Below are 27,932 nucleotides of genomic sequence, written 5' to 3'. Positions count from 1 at the left end.
TCTCATCCTAATGAGCGGACGGCAAAGAACGCTTTTCCAGACGTGGGGCTCAAGCATTTCTCGATCCGCTGGAGCTCCGGGTTGCAACTCTGGACCTGAGCGGCCTCAGAGCCCTGGCATCTCCAGGGCACATTTTCCTCCAGCTGCAGAGGCTGCCGAGGCTCAGCCGGAGTCGGACGATGATGTATTGCTGGTTGCAGTGTATGAGGCAGAGCGGCAGCTGAGTTTAGAGAATGGCGGTTTCTGCACTTCCGCGGGCTCCCTGTGGATTTACCCTACTAATTGCCCAGTGCGGGATTACCAGCTGCACATGGCCCGGACCTCTCTGTTCTGCAACACGCTGGTGTGTCTGCCTACTGGGCTGGGAAAGACCTTTATTGCCGCTGTGGTCATGTACAATTTCTACCGGTGGTTCCCTTCCGGCAAGGTGGTCTTTATGGCCCCCACAAAACCTTTAGTGACGCAGCAGATCGAGGCTTGCTACCGAGTGATGGGTATTCCGCAGTCCCACATGGCTGAAATGACAGGTATCTTAGGAAATGGGTTAGTTTGAAATTAAGAGCGGGGTGCTCGGGAAAGCATGCATTCTGGTGGAGATTGAGCTAAAAGAATTCCTGAATAGTCCCCGGATCACAGTATCCGTATTTTATATCCTCTCTCTTAAAGCATTATCTTCTTGTAGCAAGTCTGGCCCTCACAAAAAGGGTTGCTTTCCTCAATTTTCAGAGACTCTCCGTAATTTATCGGAGCATTTTGAAGCGATTTGTGTGTATACCCCGTCCGAAGTGAACGCACAGGAGGTTTTCTGACTTTCTTCCCCAGAAAGATCTCCCAGTTGAAGAATTTGCTTTTCTCCAGATATTATGCCATTTTGTAGGAGTTCTCTAAAGAGACAGTCTAGTTGTGTCTCAGCATTGACATTGGGATCACAACAGAGCTTTAAAATGTAACATTTCAGTGATTTGTTAAATTGTTGTCTGAAGGCACATTACCAAAGCAGGACTGCATTCTGAAATTAGGCCAGATTATTTATAGATATTTTAAAGATAAGAGCCCTGGTATTTAGAATATAGGATGTCACTTTTGTTTACAGGATCTACTCAAGCTATCACCAGGAAGGAAATATGGCGCAGTAGGAGAGTACTTTTTCTTACACCTCAAGTCATGGTAAATGATCTTTCTAGAGGAGCTTGTCCTGCTGCTGAAATAAAGTGTCTAGTTATTGATGAAGCTCATAAAGCTCTTGGAAACTATGCTTATTGCCAGGTAATATTTCGTTTAAAAGTATTTTGTACTGTGAACATATTGTTAAAGAGTGTTTTGGTGAATACTTATTAATGATGGAAGTTACTGATTGTGTTATAATTATGAAAAAACCACATTATTTCAACGAAGGAAATACTTCATTCATATCAGTGTCTCTTTTTTTTTTAAATCCCTAACACCATTAGTGTCAGGTGTAGATGATGAAAGCCTGGTCATGGTTGAGGCAGTGATTTAAAATAGGGTATGGGTGGAATTTTGGAACAAAGATAATAATCCAAAGATTGGTAGCGGATATGCCGTGTCATTCCTTGGCAGTTAGGTAAAATCATACTTAACTGTCAAGAGTTGTTACTAAGATTGAATGACATAATGTATGCAACATACCTAACACAGTGCCTTCTAGTTACGTACTACATAAATATGAATTAGAATGGTGAAGAGGTGGGATATGGCTGGAGAGATACTTAAAAGTCCAGGTCATGAAGGCATTTGTATATTATGCTTAGCAGTTTGAACGCTCTTTGTAGGACATAGCGGATATAGGTGGTGGAGACTCATTTAAAAATGTTTACCTGGGGTGATACTTAAGATTTAAAAGAGATTAGAAGAGTAGAGGGCTAAAGGCAGGGTGTACAGTGAGGGAGAGGAAGTATTTAGGATGACTCCCAGATTTCTGACTTAAAAGACTGTGAGGATGTTGGTGCTCCTAGTCAAAATGGAGAGTTGTGGAGGCACAGAAGATTTGGGGTGTTGTGGAAAGATAATGAGTGTAGCTTTAGATTGTTGAGTTTGAAGTGTCCATGAGGAATCTAGCTATAGATACCCAGTGGGCAGTGGGGGATAGAAGTATGAATCTCAATGGAGAGTTCTGAGCTGGAGATACAGATTTGGAAATCATCAACATATAGGTGGTACATAGGTAAAACTATAAGCTGGTGATATCAGGGAAAGGGTATAGAGTAAGAATAGAAGGAAAAGTTGATTTTATTTAGTGCAAAGAGGTGAATTTTACTGCCAGTTTGTGAATTTATAGTTTCCCTGATTAAGGAACTTAAGTTTAAGTTAAGTTTATTGTATTATATCTCTGTGTTATCTTCTGGAGAATTGTTACCTTTCTTAGAATTGATTTTAGGCAAGAAATGGATGTATATACTTTTTATATCTTTCCAAGTTAAATTAATACCCAGTGTGTTAAGGTTTCTGCTTGAGTGGGGCATTAAAAAATTTTTATTTTAATTCTGTGAATTTACTTTGTAGATTTAGTTTATACGTAGGAACTTTAACTCATTTATTTTTTTAAAAAATTTCTAGCATTGGGTCTTTTTTTTTTTTTAAGTAGGCTCCACATTGGGTGTAGAGCCCAACGTGGGCCTTGAACTCACCACCCTGAGATCAAGACCTGGCCTGAGATCAAGAGTCAGGCACTCGGGGCGCCTGGGTGGCTCAGTTGGTTAAGTGACTGCCTTCGGCTCAGGTCATGATCCTGGAGTCCTGAGATCGAGTCCCACATCAGGCTCCCTGCCCAGCAGGGAGTCTGCTTCTCCCTCTGACCCTCCTCCCTCTCATGCTCTCTGTCTCTCATTCTCTCTCTCGCAAATAAATAAAATCTTAAAAAAAAAAAAAAAAAGAGTCAGGCACTCAACTGACTTGAGCCACCGAGGCACCACAGTTGTTTTTTTTTTTTTTTAATTACAAGGCTTATGCTTTTATGGAGTACAGTGGAGACCTGCACTGATTTCATTGATATCCAGACAGCCCTGAGTGCTTATGGTGCCTTGACTATTATAGATGTAGATTCTAACAGGCACACCAACTCCATGAAGAATGTAGCTTCCTGGGTTACAAACACAACACCATTTCGTCTTCTACAAAATGCAAGAGAATCCCACTTGCGTAAAAGTAATGTATTAGGGTTTGTCTTGCATCAGTTTAATTAGAACAATTCAGTGTTAAGTATAATGTTCTATCTTAATATATATTCTATATCATGTTAAAAAGAAACTCCATAAATAATATTTTTTGAGATTAGTCAAGAGTCAGTGTGAGTCTCACTGAATTCATCCTTTACATGGTTTAAAATAGCAGTTTTTAGGTAATCTGGTTTTACTGTTTCCTATATCTAATGCAGAACTATAGGATATTGAGAGCTATTCCTGCAATTCCGTTTACTTAGGGGTCCTTTTTCCTTGTATTGGGGCCTCATGTGAAGGATCATATGGGAATCTGGTGGAATATCCAATATTAATCATACCAGACATGGGTGTTGAATTCATATTGCAACATCTAGAATGATGCTTTGGTGCCACTGAGAAAATGTGTTAGAATTTAAAAGGAAAGTTGGATTTTTAAAATCTTTTACTTAAACAATTTTTTTTTTTCCATTTCAAATCTAATTTCATACCGGTATTTTTTTTTTCTATTCTTATGTTATGACTTATCTTCATCTGGTAGGTGTACATATGGGTATAACTGTAAGGCTAAACTATTGGCCAAACAACAGAGAGTAGACTCTCTTCTTCCATCTGTCCTTGAATTAACTGAGTCTTTTGATTTGCCTCTATATTAGGCCTTGGCATTGTGGCTTTATGTATAGAAGAAACCCTAAGGTATTTTTGATTGGTGTAAAGTAAAAACCTGAATTATTTGCTCTTCAGATAATGTGACTCATGATAGTTTCATCCCTTACTCTGAATAAGAAATAATGATAATGGAACATATATACTAGCTTGTTTAACAGAATCATTGTTGTTTTTGTATTGGATAGATGAAATTAAATAACTTTTTTTTCTTTTTTAAGGTTGTAAGAGAACTAGTCAAATATACAAATCACTTTAGAATTTTGGCTCTTAGTGCCACACCAGGTAGTGATATAAAGGTAAGTAAAATGTCTTTCCATTTCTTAACATTTAAGAAAATAAGAGCTTTTGTATGGGCCCAGATCAGTTTGTCATTTTGGTATTTATTTATTTTATTTTTTAAGATTTTATTTATTTGAGAGAGAGAATGAGATAGAGAGAGCATGGGGGGGGAGGGTCAGAGGGAGAAGCAGACTCCCTCCTGAGCAGGGAACCTGATGCGGACTCGATCCTGGGACTCCAGGATCATGACCTGAGCTGAAGGCAGTTGCTTAACCAACTGAGCCACCCAGGCGCCCCTGTCATTCTAATATTTAGTTTGACATCAAGACTACAACATTTCTTACACATGCCTATGTTTTCTTCTATGGTTGGAGATTTTCTACATTGGTAGTTTTTATTTTTTTAATTAAAAAAAAATTTTTTTTCACTAGTAGTTTTTTTAAGATTTTATTTATTTATTTGACAGAGAGAGACACAGCGAGACACAGCGAGAGAGGGAACACAAGCAGGGGGAGTGGGAAGGGGAGAAGCAGGCTTCCTACTGAGCAGGGAGCCCAGTGCCGGGGCTTGATCCCAGGACCCTGGGAGACAAAAGCAGACGCTTTTGAGCCAAAGGCAGACGCTTAACGACTAAACCACCCAGGCGCCCTTCACTGTAGTTTTTAGATGTCAGTATGCATAAGTAGTTTGTTAAAAATAGTAAATTTTTAAATAGTGTAAGTGTTATTTATTTTTAAAGATTTTATTTAATTATTTATTAGAGAGAAGAGAGCGAGCAGGTACGCACACACAAAGTGGGGGAGGGGCAGAGAGAGAGGGAGAAGCAGGCTCCCTTCTGAGCAAGGAGCCCAATGTGGGGCTAGATTCCAGGGCCCTGAGATCATGACTTGAACTGAAGGCAGACACTTAATCGACTGAGCCACCCAGGTGCCCTAGTATAAGTGTTTTTTAAATTGTTTAAATTTTCAGGGTTTTTTTTTCCTAAGCTTTATTTTCAACTAAGACTTCCAGAAAATTTGCAAAAATTGCAATCTCTTTCTCTCCTTTGCTCAGCTTCCCCTAGTGTTAACATATAACCATAGTAAAATTATCAAAACCAGGAAATTAACATTGGCATAGTACTAGTAACTAATCTGTAGACCTGAGTTGAATTTTGTCAGTTTTCCCACCCCTATCCTTTTCAGCTCCAGGGTCTGGTCCAGGATCTCACTTGCATTTAGTTGTCATGTTTTAGTCCTTCCTATCTGTGATAGTTTCTCAGTCTTTTCTTGTTTTCCATGACCTTGATGCTTTTAAGAGCAAATGCCAGTTATTTTGTAGAATATTCCTCAGTTTGGGTTTGTCTGATATTTTCTTTCTTTTTTTTTTTTTTTTAAGATTTTATTTATTTATTTGAGAGAGATAATGAGATAGGGAGAGAGAGCATGAGAGTGGGGAGGGTCATTGGGCAAAGCAGGCTCCCCGCTGAGCAGGGAGCCTGATGCGGGGCTCGATCCCCGGACTCCAGGATCATGATCTGAGCCGAAGGCAGTGGCTTAACCAACTGAGCCACCCAGGCGCCCCTGTCTGATATTTTCTCATGATTGGAGTGAGGTTATGCATTTTTGGCAAGAATACTCCAGAAGTGATGCTGTATCTTTCTCAGTGCATGGTAGCAGAGACTACATGATGCAGATTTGTCTTACTGCCGTTGCTATTAATCTTGACTTCGTTTAGGTGATTTCTTCCCAGTTTCCGCATTTTAAAATTACTGTTTTCCCCTTTGTAATTAGTAAGTATATTGCGGGGGATATACTCTGAGATTATGTAACTATTTTAGCATCCAGTGATGGTTCTTGCTTACAACTGTTATTTCTGTGGTGTTTGCCTAATCATTGTTTCCTTCCTCTCATTTCTTTTACATTTGTTAAGTTGAATTCTTTAGTAATGAAGAGCAGTTTCTTCTCTCCCATTTATTAATTTAATTCTTTGTATCAATATGGACTAATGGATATTTGTTTTTTTCTATGGGCTACAATCCAGTGCTATCATTATTAATTTTGTTGCTCAGATTGTTCCAGCTTTGGCCATTGGGATCTTCTTTAAAATGGTGCATTTTTTTTCCTTTTGAATACTTTCTATTTTGCATCACAAGGTATTTATGCTCATTTAGTATTTTTCATGTCCAGCCATGGAATCAGCCATTCCTCCAGGGAGCTCTGGTTTCCTTTATTAAAAGATAGTAAAAATTCAGGTTTGAGCCCCATCTCATTACACTCTAATTTTAGTAGCTCTGAATCGTCTTCTGTATTGCATTTTGAAGACTTTCTATGGTAGGTTTCAATTCTGTCAAGTTGTAAGACTTTTTTCCTTCTGTCCATAGCCTTTATATTTTTCAGAAATTTCTATGCTGTCTCTGATCTTACTTCAATCACTTTAAGCATGCTTGATTGTTTTTAGTCACCTTTTAAGTCTTTGCTGAAATGTTGCCCCTTCAAGAAGTTTTACTCTAAACTATCAAAAGATAGCCCTCCCTGTCTTGTGATTTTCTTTTTTGTGTGTGATTTTCTTCTTAATATTAATCATAATCTGTTATTTTTTTACTTATACATGTATTTGTTGACTTTTTGCCCCATGAAAATAGTAGCTATATGAATATAGAGATTATGTCTATCTTGGTCAAAGCTCTATTACCAACTCAATACCTGGCATGTGGGAGTCATTCAAATATTTGTTGAATGAATGATTAAAAATAGTAACATCTTACTCAGTTTTATAAAGTGGTCATAATTCTACTCCAGATTATGTGGACCCTCAGTAGCTATAGTTAGGATTAGGATATATTAGGAAGCCTGCCAGGTGTTGGGAATACAAAGGTGATTAAGATGTGATTCCTTTTGTATTTTTTATTTGAAATTACATTTAGTTTGTTTGGGGCCCCTGGCTGGCTCAGTCAGTAGAGCATGTGACTCTTGATCTCAGAGTCGAGTTCAGGGTCCACGTTGGGGGTAGAGATTGCTTTACATAAATAAATAGGAAATTATATTTAGTTTCTTTTCTTTTTTTTAAAGATTTTATTTATTTATTTGTCAGAGAGAGAAAGAGACAGCACAAGCAAGGGGAGCGGCAGGCAGGCAGAGGGAGAAGCAGGCTCCCTGCTGAGCAAGAAGCCTGATGCAGGGCTGAATCCCAGGACCCTGGGAATCACGACCTGAGCTGAAGGCAGATGCTTAACTGACTGAGCCACCCAGGTGTCCCTGTTTAGTTTGTTTTTTGAAAGCTCATGAGACTTTCTAGCTTTAAAAAAAAGCCCTTAATTTCTGGACACTTTCAGGACTCCCTCCCCATTTGTTCATTTGTTCTTTCTTTTAACTCTTTTTTTTAATTAAGATTTTATTTATTTATTTGAGATAGAGCATAAGCAGGGGGAGCGGCAGAGGGAGAAGGAGAAGCAGGCTCCCCGCTGAGCCAGGAGCCCAATGTGGGGCTCGATCCCAGAACCCTGGGATCATGACCTGAGCTGAAGGCAGATGCTTAACTGAGCCACCCAGGTGTCCCAAGGGAGAGAATCTTAAGCAGACTCCGAGCACTAAGCATGAAGCCCAACACCAGGCTTGATCTCATGACCCTGAGATCATGACCTGAGCTGAAATCAAAGGTTGGACACTTAACCAACTCAGCCACTCAGGCACCCCAGTGATTTCACAATTCTGTACATTACTGAGTGCTCATCACAAGTGTAGTCACCATTTGTCACTATACAACATTATTACAGCATTATTAACTACATTCCCTATGCTGTACTTTTCATTTCTGTGACTTCTTTTATAACTGGAAGTTTGTACTTCTTAATTCCCTTCACTTATTTTGCCCATCTCCCCACCCACCTCCTCTCTGGCAACCACCAGTTTTCTGTATTTAAAGAGTCTGTTTTGTTTTTTAAATTTCACATATAAGTGAAATCATATGGCATTTATTTTTCTCTGACTTATTTCATTTAGCATAATACCCTCTAGGTCCATCCATGTTGTCATGAATGACATTTCATTTTTTTATGGCTCAGTAATAGTCCATTAAATTCTTATTTATTTATTGACAGACACTTGGGTGGCTTTCATATCTTGGCTATTGTAAATAATGCTGCAATAGGTCTTTCACCTCTTTGGTTACATTTATTTCTAGGTATTTTATTCTTTTGGGTGCAGTTGTAAATTGAGTTTTTTTCTTCATTTCTCTCTTTTTTTAAGATCTTAAGATTTTATTTGTCAGAGAGAAAGAGTGCATGAGAAAGAGAGAGAAAGAAAGAGCACAAGCATGGGGAGTGACAGGCAGAGGGAGAAGCAGGCTCCCTGCTGTGCAAAGAGCCCAAAATGGGACTTGATTCCAGGACCCTGGGATCATGAACTGAGCCGAAGGCAGACGCTTAACTGACTGAGCCACCCAGGCATCCCGTTCATTTCTCTTTCTCCTACTTTGTTATCAGTGTATAGAAATGCAACAGATTTCTGTATATTAATTTTGTATCCTGCAAATTTATTGAATTGATTTATTAGTTCTAAGTGTTTTGGTGGAGTATTTAGGGTTCTTTCTTTGAACTCTTGATCACAGTCAGTACAGGAGTTTAATGGTAGAGTACTTTTTTATACCAAGAGGTTATATATGTTTTTGCTCCGGTTACCCAATTTCATAATAAAATTTTTTTATAAGCTTTGGGTGAAGGAAATTTAGAAGTATATCCACCATATATTCATATCACCTATATTGATTTAAATGGAAAATATTCCACTAATTTATCAATAATTGATTTAGTATAGTATATGCCCTATACCCTCAATTTCTTAACAAGCCAATTTGTAAAGTATTCCTAAGACACATTGTGTCCTTTACTAGTAACAAGACTTCTGTTCTTCCCACAAAAAAAAAAATCACTGGAAAAAAAGTGTTTGCCAGGGAACCAGCAAATTTGGGTTGTTGTTCTGGCTCTAAAATTGACTATTATATAATGTTTTGGGGATTTAGTTTGCTAACCCAAAACTTCTGTTTTGCCTGAGTCTTCATAAAATGTAGATGGAAGGAGTGAGTATGTCACTACCACTGAAAAGTGCAAAATATGTTTGAGAAACTTGTTGGACATTTACTAATACTCTTATTTCTTGGGATGCTTGGCTGGAAGTGCTGCATGAAAGAAAAATGTTTCAAAGCCTTATCTTCCTCTTATACTACTTCTGATGTAACTTATAGTTTTTTTAAAAAGAAGTTTAATGATATGTATTCTAAATTTTACCACTATTTTATTTTTGTTGGTAACCTGAGCTTAAAAATTTAACATGTAATGTAGTTATAATCGTACTTGATTTTCCATAGGCTGTTCAACAGGTTATTACTAACCTACGAATTGGGCAGATAGAACTTCGTTCTGAAGATTCTCCGGATATTCTGCCATACTCTCATGAAAGGCGAGTTGAAAAGCTAGTTGTTCCCCTAGGTGAAGAACTTGCAGCCGTCCAAAAGGCATATATCCAGGTAAGCCATTTTTACTACTATTCAGAGTTTTGATAAGTGAACTGATAATGTCTTTATTTTATTTTGTAGAATCTGGCTGTGAGAATATATAGTTAGATCATTTTATATAATTAGTATGTTGAAACAATTCTTTGAAATTAAAATTTTTGGAATGAGTACCATGTTTTATTTGTTAGTTACTGTTAAAGAGGCAATACAAAATGATGGACTATTTCTAAAGCCAATAACAGCCTTCTTTTTAAAGAACACCTATTAATTGTAGTATAAAACACACATATAAATTGCAAAGTGTACAAGACCTAAGTGTATATAGCTTAGTGAATTTTCACATAGGGAACACACTTATAAGACATGTCCAGATTTAACCAGAAGTTTGTTTGTAAGAAAATATATTTTCAGTATTTTCCTCCTGGATCCCTTATACAGCAGTGATTTTCAACTGGAGGCAGTTTTGCCCACCTGGTGACATTTGGCAATGTCTTGACACATTTTTGGTTGTCATAACTGAAGGGGGTAGAGAGTAGAGTTGCTACTAGAATCTAATGTGTAGAGGCTAAGAATGCTGCTTAACATTCTGTAATGAACAAGAATAGTCTCCCAACATCAAAGGGTTATCTGGGCCAAATGTCAGTATTGTAGCTATTGAGAAATTGCTTAGCCAGTTATCAATTTCAATGGGAAAAATTTGAGGTAACACACTTTTTCTATAGTTCATAATTAGTGTCATGCTAGGAGAACATCTTGTTCTCCTATCTTCATTGTTGCAGATTAAAGATGCCTGTAAATTCTTTGACACTCCTCCGATGGAGAGATAAGATGCATTTCCTTTTCCCTCTAATCTAGACTGGCTCTGTGACTGACTTTGACCAACAGAATGTGATAAACCTTGAGTAAGCCATGATGAACCTCAGCTAAGCTGTGTTCAGGAGAAAGGAGGAACTGGTAGATAGCTAGAATTGAGGGTGTAGACATATGGCTCCAGTTGAGGTATTACATTTAACATTCAGCCATTCAAAGCTCCAGACATCAAAGAACAGAGAATAGCTGTCCCTGCAGTGCCCTGACAGAATTCTTTTTTATTTTTAACATTTTATTTTGCAGTAGTTTTAGACTTTCAAGAAATATGCACAAATAGTATAGAGAGGTCCAGTGGGGAGATACTTTGAGACTACTGAAATGTCCTGTTTCTCAGCATATTTTGCTCTCTAATTTTAGCGTGCAGTGATGGTTCTTGCCTGCTACAGTTACTTCTGTTAAGTTTACCTAATTATGATTTCTCCTTTCTCTCAATTCTTTTATGTTTGTCAGTTAGAATGAAGACCTGTTTCTTCCTTTGATTTATTTATTAATTCAATTCTTTGTATCAGTATAGACTAATAGATATTTTTTTTTCCTATCTGCTACAATCTAATACTGATATTAGTATGAATTTTGTTGCTCAGATTGCTCCAACTTTGGCCATTTAGAGTTCCTTGTGTCCTTTAGACATGTACTGTTTTTGTTGTTGTTTTTTTTTAACACTTCTTAACTTTCTGGCCTCACAAGGTATTTTGTGCTCATTTAGTATTTCTCGAGTCCCAGCCATGGAATCAACCATTTCTCCAAGGAATCCTTGTTACTTTTATGGAAGAATGGTATTTTGAAACAAAATCTGTGTATTAGGCGTGCACATTGTTAATGTGGTATCTTGGCCTGAGCTCTCAGTGACCTGCTTGAATTCTTACCTGAAGAATTAGAATTATGAGCAAGTAAAATGGTTGTTGTTTGATTTATGATGTTTTCAAGTACTTTGTTATATAAGAATAGATAACCAAAATATTTATCTATCATTTAACCTTTAATAAGTCTTTCTTAAAGAAAAGTTCTATAGGAATATGCTTTGTTTTCAAATTATTTATAACAAAATTCTAAGCATTGTTAATTTAAGATATGGCAAATTATTTCCAGTAATCATTTCCTTTTTGATTAAAAAAATTGTTTTATTTGAATATAGTTGGCACACAATGTTAACAGTAGTTTCGGGGTACAGCATAGTGATTTGACAAGTTTATATGTTATGCTATCTCACCGCAAGTGTAGCTACCGTCTGTCACCATACAACATTACCATTTCATTGATTATACTCCTTATGCTGTACCTTTTATTCCCGTGACTTACTCATTCCCTAACTGGAAGCCTCTATCTCCCACTCCCCTTCACCCATTTTGCCCATTTTCTCAACCTCCTCCCCTTTGGCAACCGTTACTTTGACTCTGTATTTATAGGTCTGATTCTGCTTTTTGTTTTCTTGTTTATTTATTTGTTTTTTTTTTTAGATTCCACATATGAGTAAAATCGTATGGTATTTGTCTTTCTCTGTCTCACTCATTTCACTTATCTTAATACCCTCTAGGTCTATCCATGTTGTCACAAATGGCATGATTTCATCCCTTTTTGGACTATGTAATATTCCATTGTGTATATGTATCTCTATATACCTACCACATTTTCCTTATCCATTTGTCTACTGATGGACACTTGGGTTGCTTCCATATCTTGGCTCTTGTAAATAATGCTGCAATAAACATAAGGGTGCGTATATCTTTTAAAATTAGTGTTTTCATTTCCTTTGGGTAAATACACAGTAGTGGAATTATTGGGTCATATGGTAGTTCTACTCTTAATTTTTTGAGGAACCTCCATACTGTTTTCCACAGTGGCTGTACCAATTTACATTCCCCTGTATAAGGGTTCTTTTTCTCCACATTCTCACCAACACTTGTTATTTCTCATCTTTTTGATTTTAGCCATTCTGACAGGTGTGAGGTGATATCTCATTGTGGTTTTGATTTGCATTTCCCTGATGATGAGTGATGTTGAGCATCTTTTCTTGTCTGTTGGCCATCTGTATATTGTCTTTGGAAAAATGTCTACTCGGGTCCTCTGCTCATTATTTATTTATTTATTTTATTTTTTAAAAGATTTTATTTATTTACTAGAGAGCGTGCTCACAAGTGAGGGGAGGGACAGATGGAGAGGGAGAAGCTGACTCCCCGCTGAGCAGGGAGCCTGACATGGGACTCCATTCCAGGACCCTGGGATCATGACCCGAGCCAAAGGCAGCTGCTTAACCACCTGAGCCACCCAGGCACCCCTCTGCTCATTTTTAAAATCAGATCTTTTTTTGGTGTTGAATTGTGTAAGTTCTTTATATATTTTGGATATTAACCCCTTATTGGATATATCATTTGCAAATATCTTCTCTAATTCAGGAGGTTGGCTTTTCATTTTGTCAATTGTTTCCTTTGTAATGCAGAGCTTTTTATTTTTTAATTTATTTTATTTATTTAATTAATTTTTTAAGTAAACTCTTCGCCCAACTTGTAGCTTGAACTCATGACCCCAAGATCAAGAGTCACATGCTCTGTGGACTGAGCCAGCCAGGCATCTCCAGGCTTTTTATTTTGATATGAAAATCATCTCCTTAATACTAATACATTTTGTCATGATTAAAATCATTCCATTTATAAGGATGTAAAAATTATAATTTGTATAAACCCATATAATAGGCATTTCATTTTGTGGATGCTTTTGGAGTACTTCTATAAGTAATATGATCAGGAAAGCTGGAAGGGAAGAAAAATAAAACTCTACTAAAATAGCCCTATTTTAGGAAATAGAATTAGGCAAAATTTAAACAGTTAATTACATATTGCTGTACTAGGTCTTCATCTCTAGGTCTCTGTTTTCCTTCACTGTGCCATCAAGCTCATCCTGCATCAGGACCTTTTGTCTGCTATTTCCTCTGCCTGATATACTCTGTCCTCAGAACTTGTCATCATTCAGATGTCAACTCAAATATTACCTCTCTAGAGAGACCATCTTTGTTTACCTTACTTAATAGTGACCCCACTTCCCTCCAAAACTCCATAGCATTACTGTTACTGTGTTTTAGGTTCTTACATTCATTTATTGAAATAGAAACTCTCTTTGTTCACGCCTTATTCTTTGCTTCCCTTCATTGGATGTAAACTTTATGAAAGTAGCAACTTCATTTGTCTCAGCTACAAGTTCCCAGCCTTTGGAACAATGCTTGACATATACTAGATGCTTAATAAATATTTCTTGAAAGAATGAATCAACAAATCAAACTGAATGTACTCAAGACATTTTGATTTAGTCAGCAAGACTACAAATATTTACCTATATGCCAGACTTTGTTCTTCATATTGAAGATGCAACAGTGAGAAATCAAAGGCTTTTCATTCCTTGTACTTAGATTATAGTGTGTGTAGGTTGGGGGGGGGAATTAAGAAATACACAGATAAACACATATGTTCTTAAATTATAGTTGGATCCAATACTTGCTTGTCCTGACTCTCATAAGGATATTACCTGGGGATAAATGTTAAGTACTTTTAAGTTTTGTTGTTATTGTGTGTGTTTACTTAAAAAATTATTTTAAGACAAACTTTAATATATAATTTCTATTTTAATATGTGAGAAAATGATTGTATTTGAAAAAGGACTTTAAGCTTAAACTAAATTTCACTGAAATTTGCAGGTTTTGGAGGTATTTGCCAGTTCTTTGATTCAGAGGAATGTTTTGATGAGAAGGGATATCCCCAATCTAACAAAATACCAGATAATTTTGGCAAGAGATCAATTTAGGAAAAACCCATCTCCAAATATTGTGGTAGGTATTTTTAAATTAATTTTGGAGAGAGGTTAAATTTTTATTTAGACCCAAGATAAAATATAAATAATGATTGATTTTTGGTATATATTAGCTTATCAAGAATTTAGATATGTAATAAAAAAAGTAAAAAAATAAAAATAAATTTTAAATTAAAAAAAGAATTTATATATGATTTATATAGTTTATAAAAAGCATGACAAAAGTCTAGCAAAAATACACTTTAATGCTTTGAATTAAGATAATTTTATCTTTTAACTTTTAATAAAGACTTGGTATTTTAGTTCATTCCTATCAAAGTGCCATGAAGAGGTAGAATAGAACTAACTTTTAGACCTAGAGCATTTAGTCTTAACTCTTGATACCAGAGGTTGGAGGAAGCATCATAGTAAGCTGCTTATTTCTAATCTTCCTAGGAAAAAAAATAGATGGATAGGAACATACCCATCAAGCTAGGTCCAAAGTCAGAAGAGATGCTCACAAGCAAAAAAGCACTGAGTCATTCTTTGAACTGAGAGGGAATGCATTTGCAAAAGAACAGAGGCAACTGAATGAAGGTATGAAGGAGTCAGTGAACAAGCCAACATGGCTGAGATGAAAGATTAAGGAAGTCAGATATGATAGTTAATGTAGGTTATGAACACATAAGAATAGCTTTAAATGTTACACCAAGAAATGTAGACTTTATCTTGTAGTATCTAGGGAACCACTAAGGGAAACTTTTCTGTAGAATTACAGTATAAAATTTAGTATATTATACTAAACTTTAATAGAATGTTTTAATTTCTCCTAAGCATTAAAGGTTCATTGAAATTTTAGGTAGTAAATCTAAACCTCTTGAACCTGATCTTACTGATGAGAGTTTGTTTATGTAATTGGTGTGCCATTTTAGGGCATTTATCACTACCCTGAAAACATTTAAAATGAGTATTACTGATTTTGAATGCTACTAAAGATGTAAGGTAGAGAATAATAGTCTTTATCTTGAATAAAGGAAAATAATTAAAACTTATTCTCAGTGGTCTCTTTTAAAAATTATCCTATCATATAGTTATACCTGCTGTATGCTCTCATAAAAGGAATATGTGTTTCACTTTTCCTTGAGAGTAGTGGTTAAAAGCACAAGGACCCTGAGCCAAATTTTATGGGTTCAAATACTGGGTCTACAGCTCCCTCATGTATAAAATGGGCATAACCATAGAACCTACCTCCCAGGTGTTGGGATTAAATGAGTTTGTGTAAGTAATGTGCTTCGAACAACGTCTGGTCCTAGGACAGTGTCAGATGTTATTATGGCATGTATAGTTGGTGTTAAATGTTAGTGTTAAAGTGTCTGATTAAATTTTGTTCTGGTGCCAGTAACGTTTATGAGGATAGGCCATTATGTGACTTATTTTCCGTTGCATCCCAAATACCTGTCTCTGTGCTTGATATGTAGTAGGTACTTGTTAAATAGTTTTGAAAGAACAAATGACTATATGTACTGCTAATAATTTACCTAGAAAGAGAAACAGTATATGATAAATATTTCTCTCCATCACTTATTCTCTTTAAAATGTCAGTTTTGTATTGAATTAAAGAAAAAAATAAAATTAAAAAGGGACAAATTTTATATGGAAAATACACTGGCACTATGTCCTATGACATTGAATAGGTGGACCTTCAATAGAGTGGTAAGTTTCACACAGAACATGTATCTTTATTTCTTCCTCTGGTTAAATTCAATATGTGCTTGTTTTTCTAGGGAATACAACAAGGCATAATCGAGGGAGAATTTGCTATTTGTATTAGTTTATATCATGGTTATGAATTATTGCAGCAAATGGGAATGAGATCATTATATTTCTTCCTTTGTGGAATTATGGATGGAACTAAAGGTAAATTATATGAAATTATTTAAAGGAATAATGACATGTTATTATTTTGGTTAAACATGTATTGAACAGTTTGGGTTACTTAAAAATGGTTTCTTTTAACAAGCAATAAAATAGGGGTGCCCAGTTGACTCAGTCAGTAGAGGGTGTAGCTCTTGATCTTGGGTTCATGAGTTTGAGCCCTCCTTTGGGCCTAGAGATTAGTTAAAAAAACAAAAACAGAACAACAACAAAAACAACAAAGAGCAATTAAATAGTTATGTAACAAATGATTATGCTTTTTTGTTTTTGATAAATTGGTGATAAAAAGCAAGCCATTCATTAATACAAATGTGAATGTGGAACTGGAAATAGTTGCTGGCTTTCATGTTTAAATTAGAAAAATTTGTATTCATTGCTAAAGTTTAATTTCTTTTTAATAAATAATAGGTTTGATTAATTTTGCTATTACATTGCTAATTTGGAAAATCTTTTCCTAATATCTGAAGGAATGACTCGAGCAAAAAATGAACTTAGCCGAAATGAGGACTTCATGAAACTTTATAATCATCTAGAGTGCATGTTTGCACAGACACGTGGTACTTCAGCAAATGGCTTTTCTACTACCCAAAAAGGTCTGGTTTTTCTTTTAAAATTTTATATTTCTCTTTATCAGGTAGATTTTGAAATTTTGCTCCACTGATCCACGTGTCTATCTATAATTACTTATTTCTATAGCAACAGATCTGTTAAATGCTTAAAGATTTTATTCTTTAAGTTAGGATAAATATATATTCCAAGTTTATAAACTTTAAGTATATAATAGATGTTAGTAGTAGTTGTTACTGTTAGTGAAAATTCTCAGAACTACCAAAAACTGATTTATAGCTTAACTAAATCATATTTTTCACTTCTACTTTGCTGCTGATTTCATTTGGATTCTCTTTTAGAATGAAATTATAAAAAAAAATTCAGGGGTGCCTGGGTGGCTTAGTCTGTTGAGCGTCTGACTCTTAATTTCGGCTCAAGTCATGATCTCAGGGTTGTGGGATTGAGCCCCACATTGGGCTTCACACTCAGTGGGGAATCTGCTGAAGATTCTCTCTCTCCCTCTCCCCCTCCACCCCTAAAATGAATAAATAAATCTTTAAAGAAAAATTCAAGGTTCATTTTATAGTAGGGCTTATGTGCTACACAGATGCTACTTACTATTTAAATAAATAGAAAAAAAGTTAACAAATCTATTTTGAAGATTTTATTTCTTTGAGAGAGAGAGAGTGTGAGCATGAGTTGGGGGAGAGGCAAAGGGAGAAGCAGACTCCCTGCTGAGCAGAGAGCCAGATGAAGGGCTTGATCTCAGGACCCTGAGATCATGACCTGAGCTGAAGGAAGATGCTTAACTGACTGAGCCACCAGGTGCCCCAACAAATCTATTTTGAAAAGGATAATTAAAATACATTAATGTAATTGAATGGAAAATATGTAACAATTTTTTGGTGTTTTTGTTTTTGTTGCAGGAGTTAAAGATAAAAAATTTTTCTATAGTCATCCAAAGTTAAAGAAATTAGAAGAAGTTGTAGTTGAACACTTCACGTCATGGAATAGTAAGTCATGTTTGTAGCTTCAAGGCGAAACAAAGCTACTGAAAGAGCTAAAACTCTGACTCATTAGTTTGTGCTCACACTTTATGGAGAAGATGGGCTTTTAATTACTCTGGATAATAAACCTAAAAAAAAAAGCTTTAAGAAATTTTGGGAGAGTGGGACGAGGGACATGGTGGGAATGCTAAGAACAAAGTATTCTATGAAAAAGAAAAATAAGCCTGGGGCAATAGAAGGCAAGCAGACAGTAAAGCAATATACAGTATAATGGTGGGGAAAAGTAAAGCAGGTAAGGAGATAGTCATGGAGGAGTGCTGTTTTATATAGGGTGTTAGAAAAAGCCTGTCTCTAGGGTGATGTTTGAGCTGTTACCTGATGGAAGTGAGGGAGCAAGCCGTGTAGATTTTGGGGGGATGATCATACCAGGCAGAAAGAATAGTAGATTCAAAGTCCCTAAGGCAATGGGGTGTTTGATACGATTAAGGATCAGTAAACAAACCAATGCCGCTGGAGTAGTGTAATGAGGGTAAGAGTGGTTTAGGCGAAGATTGAAAAGGTGGCCAGGGACCAGATCATATATGGCTTGTAGGCCAAGTCAAGACTTTGGTTTTTATTCTATAAATGTTTATGCTTTGTGAAACCATTATAGGGACATTTAGAGCAGTAGAGTGATGTGATCTGACTTACATTTTTAAAAGATCACTCTGGTAGCTTTTGCCGAGTATAAACATTAGCCATTTAGGAGACTATTGTCATAGTTTAGAAGATTACAGATGATGGTGGCTTGTACCAAGAAAAGTAGTAGTGGAGGTGCTAAGTGATTATAGATTCTAGATATATTTTGAATTTGGAGCCAACAGTATTTGCTGATAGATTAGACATAGGATATGAGGGAAAAAAGGAATCCTATGAGTGTGTGTGTATGTATGTTTTGAATAATTATATAAGCAAAGAAAAAATTAAGAACATACAGAAAAAAGAGCAACACATTTAGGTGCTTTTGAGATACCTAGTGGAACTGTGTAAGCATCAAATAAGTGAATCTGGATCTCAGAAGAATGGTCTGGGCTTTTTTTTTTTTTTTTAAGTCAGAGAGAGTGAGCACAAGCATGGGGAGTGGCAGGCAGAGGGAGAAACAGGCTTCCCTCTGAGCAAGGAGCCCAATGTGGGACTTGATCCCAGGACCTTAGGATCATGACCTGAGCAAAAGGCAGCCGCTTAACCGGCTGAGCCACCCAGGTGTCCCCAGGCTATTTTTAATCTCTTAACATATATATGAATAAATTTTGGAATCACAGCATAAAGGGTAATATTTAAAGTTTCAGGAATGGTTATGATCCCATTACCAGGAATACAGTTTAGAGACGAGAGGACCCAGAATGTAGCCCTGAAGAATACTAACATTTAAAGTTTAGAGGAGGGGTGCCTGGTTTTCTCAGTTGGTCAGCATGTGACTCTTGATCTTGAGGCTGTGAGTTTGAGCCCCACATTGGGTGTAGGGGTTACTTAAAAATAAAAAAAAAATTTTAAAAAAGATAGGAAAAAAGCCACAAAAGAGGTTGAGAAAGAGACTGGACAAGTGAACGGCAGAGAAGCTGAGGGAAGAGACTATTTCAGTAGGAAGGTGTGGACTGTGTTAGATGCTGCTGAGAGGTGTGGTAAAATGAACTAAAAAGTGAGCATTGATTTGGCAATATGGAATTTATTGAGACTTTGGTAGAGGACCTTCAGTACACTGAAGGTAGAAAGGCAGGCTGTAGCCGGTTGAAGGTGATAGGCTTTGCATTGAAAGTAGCAGTTGGTCAGGAGCTGGTCAGATGTAGAGGCTTGATAATTCAAAGGAGGTTTATCTAGAATAATTTTCTTTGCAACAGCTTTTGCTTTTTCCTTAGGTATTGTGAATTAACTTTACATGTGTTAAGTCATTTAATTTGTAGGGTTGTTATGAAGACTAAATGAGTTAATACATAAAATGCTTGGGGTGCCTGGGTGGCTCAGTCGGTTAAGCGTCTGCCTTCGGCTCAGGTCATGATCCCAGGGTTCTAGGATCGAGCCCTGCATAGGGCTCCCTGCTCAGCAGTGAGTCTGTTTCTCCCTCTCCCCCTCTACCTGCTTGTTCTCTCTCTCTCAAATAAATAAATAAAATCTTAAAAAAAAAAAATCAACTTAAAAAAATAAAATGCTTAGTGCAGGGGCGCCTAGGTCACTCAGTCATTAAGCGTCTGCCTTCAGCTCAGGTCATGATCCCAGGGTCCTGGGATCGAGCCCTACATCGGGCTCCCTGCTCAGCGGGAAGTCTGCTTCTCCCTCTCCCACTCCCCCTGCTTGTGTTCCCTCTCTTGCTATATCTCTCTCTGACAAATAAATAAATATTAAAAATAAATAAATAAAATGCTTAGTGCAGTCCCTGGCATGCACATAGAGATTAATATAATAGAAATCACAGGAAAGCTTAAAAAGAAAAGAAAACATACAGAAAACCCATACAACATTCAATTATTAACCAATTGGTGTGTGCAATTATTAACCAATTGCTATGTGCAAGTCTGTATACTTTATATTCCATTCATTTTAGATATGAAGAAATTAAAGCTTAAAGGGATTAACTAATATGGTTACACATCACCCAGAGAGTTAAGTGGCCCACCCTCAAAGATCATGTTCTTGTGTATTCTGCCTCCCAAGCACAGAGACCTTGAGATTAGCTTTGTGATTGACTATATAGGATGTATTCTATAGTTATCCGTGGAGAACTTGAAAGTATCATAGATTTGGGGACAGAATCCCATGGCCTGGATTGAGAGAGTGCTTTTTTTTTTTTTAAGATTTTATTTATTTGTTTGACAGAGACACAGCGAGAGAGGGAACATAAGCAGCAGGAATGGGAGAGGGAGAAGCAGGATTCCCGCTGAGCAGGGAGCCCGATGCAGGGCTCGATCCCAGGACCCTGAGATCATGACTTGAGCTGAAGGCAGACGCTTAACGACTGAGCTACCCAGGCACCCCGAGAGAGTGCTTTTAGTGGACAAAAAGAAAAGGAAATATTTATGAATTCAGTGGGAGCGCTACAGTTCTGTGATTCTGACTTAGAAGGTAAAGGGGAATAACTGGCATCAGGAATGAATTGAAGGACTGGCTAAAAGTGTTTCAGGTAATATTTTGCTTGATTTGTTTAGGATTTTATTATGACAGCCAATGAGAGGTAGGGAGCCAAGAATATTAAAATTATTAGAGAAGGTAGGAGGAAAACCAGCAAAGGTTTAAGATGTCTTAAATTACTTTTTTGAAAGAAATTCATTAGTATATAGTTTCAGGGTTGTCTTGAAATAGTTCTTGGGTATATGCTTTAAAAAAAAGTTCTAATTAAAGTATTTTTTTATTATATAGCTCAAAACACTTCTGAAAAGAAATGTGATGAGACCAGAGTTATGATCTTCTCTTCATTTCGAGACAGTGTTCAAGAAATTGCAGAAATGCTTTTACAGCATCAGCCACTTATTAGAGTGATGACTTTTGTTGGCCATGCCTCAGGGAAAAGCATGAAGGGATTTACCCAGAAGGAGCAATTGGAGGTAATTACTTTTGGAGATGATGAACACTAAAATAAAATTGATTAGCTTTGTACTTATGCCTCTTTTGTTTGAACTCATTGGTCAATCAGCTACTTCTTAAAAATAATTTTATAGTAGACATGTAAATAAACATAGCATATTTTTGAAAGATCAAAAAAGTGTTTTTTTGTGGTTTTGAGACTTTTTTTCAAATAAGGTAATGTATAGTGGTTAAGCAGAAAGGCTCTGAAATCATACTACATAGGTTGGAATCCTGGCCCTACCACTTAACAAGTTTCTTTACTTCTTGTGCCTCAGTTTTCCTTATCTGTAGACATAGTTCTTGGAGTTGTGAGCATTGAATGAAGTCATACTATAGAGCCTTCAGTAAGCATTGAATGAAATCATACTATAGAGCCTTCAGTAAATGTTTACTTTTATTTGTTTTAAGTTTTGTTAGTTATATATTCTAAAGAAATAATGAGCTTATTTTTTCTGTTATTTAAAAATCTTAATTTAGGGCGCCTGGGTGGCTCAGTTGGTTAAGCGACTGCCTTTGGCTCAGGTCATGATTCCGGAGTCCTAGGATCGAGTCCCGCATAGGGCTCCCTTCTCGGCAGGGAGTCTGCTTCTCCCTCTCGACCTACCCCCTCTTGTGTTCTCTCTCTCTGTCTCAAAAAAAAAAAAAACCTTAAAAATCTTAATTTAAAAATAAGTTTGCCTGAGTGGCTCAGTTGGTTAAGCATCCAACTCTACTTTTTTTTTTTTTTTTTTTTTGACAGAGAGAGACAGCTAAAGCAGAAACACAAGCAGGGGGAGGGGAGAGGGAGAAGCAGGCCTCCTGCTGAGCAGGGAGCCCGATGTGGGGCTCGATCCCAGGACCCTGGGATCATGACCTGAGCTGAAGGCAGACGCTTAACGACTGAGCCACCCAGGCGCCCCTAAGCGTCCCAACTCTTGATCTCAGTTCAGGTCTTGATCTCAGAGTCGTGAGTTCAGGCTCTGCATTGGGCTCCATGCTGGGTGTGGAGCCTACAAGAAAAAAAAGGAAAAAAAAAAGAAACATGTAAAAATATGGCCAGGGGTGCCTGGGTGGCTCAGTCAGTGACGGTTCTGACTCTTGATTTTGGTTCAGGTAATGGTCTCAGGGTCATGAGATTGAGCGCCGTGTCAGGCTCTGTGCTGGGCATGGAGTCTCTCTCTCTCCCTCTACCACCGTGCCCAGCCCCCTCCCCAACCCCGTGCACTCTCTCTCTTAACAAAAAAACAAGGTCAGAGGAAACCATTTATCCATTTATGCTCTGAATAAGAGTCATCAGTTTTCTAAGTGCTGTATATGTTTTTTTGGAAATTTTAGACTATTGATTTTTTTTCATAACTGTATACAAGTTTTTGCAGATTAGCTGTAGGTCTACATTTGAATAGTCACTGACAATTAGGTGTGTCTTTTTTTTTTAAATTAGGTGTGTCTTTAATATCTAATTATTTTTGACAGAGCTTGATTTTGTAAACATTAGTTAGAGGAATCCTATTCTTTAAATGTCTTTTATACCAGTCCTCATTGCACTCAGAAGAGTCTGTTTAAGCTGACTGTATCTGGTGAGGACAGTCTAAGAGGTTTTCCTGAGTCTTAAAGAGAATATCTGTACCCATCTCAAATCTGATTATATGTATTTTAAAAGGTTCAGATATCTAGCAGGTTATTATTACTACTCTTAACATTTATATATGAATGAAAAATGATGTGGATTTTTGTCGAGGGTTAAGCATTTTTTAAAAATTTTATTATGTTAATCCCCATACATTACATCATTAGTTTTAGATGAAGTGTTCCATGATTCATTGTTTGTGCATAACACCCAGTGCTCCATGCAGAACGTGCCCTCTTTAATACCCATCACCAGGCTAACCCATCCCCCCACCCCCCTACCCTCTAGAACTCCCAGTTTGTTTCTCAGAGTCCACAGTCTCTCATTGTTCGTCTCCCCCTCCGATTCCCCCCTTCATTCTTCCCTTCCTGTTATCTTCTTTTTTTTTTTTTTTTTTTTAACATATAATGTATTATTTGTTTCAGAGGTACAGGTCTGTGATTCAACAGTCTTACACAATTCACAGCGCTCACCATAGCACATACCCTCCCCAATGTCTATCACCCAGCCACCCCATCCCTCCCACCCCACCACTCCAGCAACCCTCAGTTTTTTTCCTGAAATTAAGAATTCCTCATATCAGTGAGGTCATATGATACCTGTCTGAGCAGGGAGCCTGATGTGGGGCTGATTCCCAGGACACTAGGATCATGACCTGAGCGAAAGGCAGATGCTTAACCAACTGAGCCACATGGGCGCCCCTGTTTGAGGCCTCTTTTGTGATCTAATATGTGATTTGTTCTGGGGAATGTTCTGTGTGCACTTGAAACGAATGTGTATACTGTTGTTTTAGGACAGAATGTTCTGAATATATGTTAATTCCATCTGGTCCAGTGTGTCATTCAAAGCCACTTCCTTTTTTATATTCTGCTTAGATGATCTGTCTGGTGATGTAAGTGGGGTGTTTCCATTTTAATAACTTTGGCTTGTACTCTGGGTGAGATGGGAAAAGAAGCCCTTGGAGAGTTGGAAGCAGAGGAGGGTCATGACCTAGTTTATATTTAAAAAAAAAAATCACACTGGTTGCTATCTTAATAAAGTATATGGGACTAAGGGTGCAAACAGGAAGACCAAGTGGAAGTCTTATTGTGATACCAAGTTAAAGCTGATGGTGGCTTAGACTAGAGTGGTAGCAGGGAAAGTTGTGAGAAATGGTTGGATTCTGGATATATTTTGAAGGTCAAGCTGAGGGGATTTATTGGCAAATTAGCATGGGGTATGAGATTGAGGAGTGTGAAGGCTGACTCCAAGGATGACTCCAGGAATTTGGCCTGAAAAATGAAAAGAGCTGCTATTAATGAAGATAGATAAGACTGCAGGAAGAGCAGGTTTTGGAGAGAAATATCAGGAGTTTGGTTCTGGATGAGTTAACTTTGGCATGTCTATGAGATTAGTGTTTTTCTGACTATGAAAATTGATGGAGGACTAGTTTATTTCCTCTTAGTATGTCACAGACAGATACTTTTGAATATTAGAATAATGAATTAATAAAAAAAGTAAAATTAATGAAAACAATGTTCACAGCCAAATTTCTTCTTATTAAAGCCAACAAATGTAGTATTGCTCTGTCAAGTTTCTAAATACCTACTCTTAATTTTTGTATTTATGTTGTTGTTGGCTAGTAATAAGCAGTTTGTGAACCACACCAGTAATAAACAGTTTGTGAACTACACTTTGAGTATCTTTGTTTTATTTTTAAAATTTTTTTTATCTTTGTAAGATTTTTATTTACTTGAAAGAGAGAGAGCGCAAGCGAGCACGAGCAGGGGCAAGGGGCAGAGGGAGAGGGAGAAGCAGACTCCCTGCTGAGCAGGGAGCCTGATGCCAGACTTGATCCCAGGACCTGGGGATTATGACCTGAGTCGAAGGCAGACATTTAACCAACTGAGCCACCCAGGTGCCCCTGAGTAGCATTGTTTTAAACATCAAGCAGAGAGATATTGAATAAACAGTCGAATATATAAATCATGACGTTTATTAACATGTATACCTTATATTATACATGGGAGATATGCAGGGAAAAATGAGTAACTTCCTAAGGTGGCTTAGAATTGACTTAAATACCATATTAATAGGGAAAGGAGAGGAGGAACATAGGCTTCTTAGGGCAGAGAGTAATTGATTTTTGGGAAAGATGAATGGGCCCTTAGAAGAATAGAAGGGAGGTGTGATAGTTTATAACCAAGTCTGTCTGGCTATAAGGATGGCTTTTAGTCTCCTCTCCTGTGATGAGTCAATTTTTTCTGGTTGATGAAAATCCCAGGGAGGGGATTTATGGACAGATAAAGGGAGAGCCTCTCCCTGCTTTTGCTGTTTTTCAAGTGTCTACAGCTCAAAATAATCAGTATATCAAAGCAGTATATTTTGGGGCAGCATGTCCTAAACTTCCCCAGTCATATTTTGGGATGGCTTATTCTGCTACCCTTCGTTGGAATGGCAGTATAGAAGGTAAGATAGGAATTTTAGGAGTAATAAAAATTTTACTTTAGGTAGACCTAACAATAAATTTAGGTCTAGGATATGATTAGCAGTAATTGCTCTGGGCTGTTTACCTGCCCATGGCCCTTTAGTGACAAATAATATCTGGAGTTTCTCATTTATGTGTAAACTTAGCAAACATTTTTGGCATCACAACCATTATGAAAGCAAAGACTTAGGATTGCCTTTTGCATTTTACCAGTCTGTTTTGGTTTATATTGCCATTTTGCTGCTACTTTTCCTATTCCATAGTATCCTGGGTTCTGATTTGTAATCTGATTTCACCATTTTGGGGTGAGTGGAAAAAGTGTGTTTGATCTACAAGTCTCTTACAGTTGTATTTGGTTATTTTTAAATCATTTTTATTTTAGGTTGTGAAACAGTTTCGTAGTGGTGGTTATAATACATTGGTTTCCACTTGTGTTGGTGAAGAAGGTTTGGATATAGGAGAAGTTGATCTTATAATATGTTTTGATGCCCAGAAGAGCCCAATTCGTCTTGTACAACGAATGGGTAGAACCGGCCGCAAACGTCAAGGCAGAATTGTTGTTATCCTTGCCGAAGGACGAGAAGAACGTGTAAGTGGACTTGTAGAAACATGATTTGATAATTGAAATTTGAGAAATAGAGCTTAAGATAAATGTCAGTCTGTTAACATTCAAAGTCCAAACAATCTGTAGGAAATTGTGGTTGATTTTTTCCCCCTACTTTGTAGTAGATTCTGGGTATTCTTTTCTTGTAATTAGGAGAATTTTTTAACTGGATTCAGTTTTGTAACTTTTATCCATATAAAATGCATTTTTCTACTTCAGTAGTAATTTAAAGATACTTAGATACAGAAATCAATATGTATTATTTTTTTTTTAATATTTGAAAGTTCTTTAATTTTTTTTTAAGATTTTATTTATTTATTTGAGAGAGAGAGAACACGAGTTGGGGGGCGGGGAGAAGGAGAAGCAGGCTCCCCGCTGAGCAGGGAACCCTAAGGGGTGGGGCTGGGGGAGGGGGCTCAATCCCAGGACCCCAGGATCAGGACCTGAGCTGAAGGCAGATGCATAACTGACTGAGCCACCCAGGTGCCCCTCAATATCTATTTTGTTTTACTATTTCCCTGTGCTTCTAAGGCCTGTTTCTTGTTTTTAATTTAGTTTTTTCTTTTATTTTTAAATACAGTGAACTGAGAATGGTTTTTACATTTTAAAGAGTTGCCTAAACCAATCAACCAACCAACCAACCAACCAACCAACTAACAACAATATGTGCCAGAGATATTATGTGGCCTGCAAAACCTAAAATATTTACTTTCTGGCCCTTTATGGAAAAGTTTGTTGATGCCTATACAAAGTGATAAGGAACTTAAATTATATTCATACTTTGCTACAATCTTGAGTGACAGACCTTCCTGGAATATGATGTTATACCTAATATTATTTTGTTTGTTACACTAAAGTTATCAACTAACTTGTAACTCAGTGGGACCATTTCCTTGAGCAAATATGTAGGTTTATATTAAAGATTTTTTCATTAATTATGGCAGTTATAAAAAATTGATTTAAAATGTTTTATAGACTCTTTAAAAATCATCCTGAAAAATGACTTTTTCCCCTGATACTTTTCATGTGATTATAGCATATTATGTAACATTCATTTTATCTGTAAAATGATTCCAATAAATTAAATATCTGGCAGCTTGTAAAAATCTATGTACTATCAATGTGTGGAATTAGGTTCTAACTGTATTAGCTTAGGCAAACCACTTAACCTATGTATTCAGATGTTAGTTTTCTTATCTGTAAAGTAATCATAATGGTCCACATTTAATGAGTACCTACTCTCCTGGGCAGTGTTCTAAGTGCGTCAGATGCATTATTTCATTTAATCCTGTACAGGGAATAATGTTTTTCTTGTATACAGTGAAGAAAGCTGAAGTGTAGAGAGATGAAGTAACAAGCTGGAATACGGGAATAGTATTAAAAAAAAAGGCAGTTTACATTTAATATATATAAATATTCACCTTATTCAAAAATAGATCCTAAATAAAAGGTAGATTTCCTTTGTGCAATATAGTTATGAAGGTAGGCTTTTATAATACTAAATTTTGAACTGATTTTCAAGAGTTAATTGAACAGGTCTCAAATTCAAGATAATAGATATTCTCAGTATTTAAGTGGATCAGAGTTTAATTTACCGTTTATAATAAATCCAAACAAATATAATAACTTTTTATTATGGCTAAGTGACTATTACAGAAATAATGTACTTTGACATTTTTCTTTGCAGACTTATAATCAAAGTCAGTCCAACAAAAGAAGTATTTATAAAGCTATTTCAGGTAACAGGCAGGTTCTTCATTTTTACCAAGGAAGTCCACGAATGGTTCCTGATGGAATCAATCCAGAATTACACAAAATGTTCATCACATGTGGTGTCTATGAACCAGAGAAGCCTCGGAACTTGCAGCGGAAGTCCTCTCACTTTTCCTATAAGAACGGTAAATAA

The 27,932-nt window shown here is 36.8% G+C and overlaps 1 protein-coding gene across 1 annotated transcript; it reads left to right on the top strand.

The window, feature by feature from the left end:
* The first annotated feature begins 10 nt into the window (after positions 1 to 10).
* Positions 11 to 27,932, top strand: FANCM (FA complementation group M). The gene is made up of 11 exons (XM_021701467.1): positions 11 to 527; positions 1,094 to 1,266; positions 4,064 to 4,141; positions 9,468 to 9,626; positions 14,170 to 14,301; positions 16,046 to 16,178; positions 16,664 to 16,789; positions 17,672 to 17,758; positions 21,143 to 21,327; positions 25,805 to 26,011; positions 27,714 to 27,932. The coding sequence occupies exons 1-11, from the start codon at positions 11 to 13 to the stop codon at positions 27,930 to 27,932; spliced, it is 2,016 nt and encodes a 671-aa protein (XP_021557142.1).

This window comes from Neomonachus schauinslandi, chromosome 9 (assembly GCF_002201575.2).
Source record: "Neomonachus schauinslandi chromosome 9, ASM220157v2, whole genome shotgun sequence".
NCBI lineage: Eukaryota > Metazoa > Chordata > Mammalia > Carnivora > Phocidae > Neomonachus > Neomonachus schauinslandi.
The sequence above is the reverse complement of the archived record's forward strand: the minus strand, read 5'-3'. Positions and strand labels throughout refer to the sequence as shown.

What these genes read in the sequence shown, in the direction of transcription:
- FANCM (XM_021701467.1), top strand. Translation starts at nt 11, where the DNA reads ATGAGCGGACGGCAAAGAACGCTTTTCCAGACGTGGGGCTCAAGCATT. An exon ending in CACCAGGTAGTGATATAAAG is followed by an intron (nt 4,142 to 9,467) that starts GTAAGTAAAATG and finishes GATTTTCCATAG; the next exon opens with GCTGTTCAACAGGTTATTAC. An exon ending in CCGAAGGACGAGAAGAACGT is followed by an intron (nt 26,012 to 27,713) that starts GTAAGTGGACTT and finishes TTTTCTTTGCAG; the next exon opens with ACTTATAATCAAAGTCAGTC.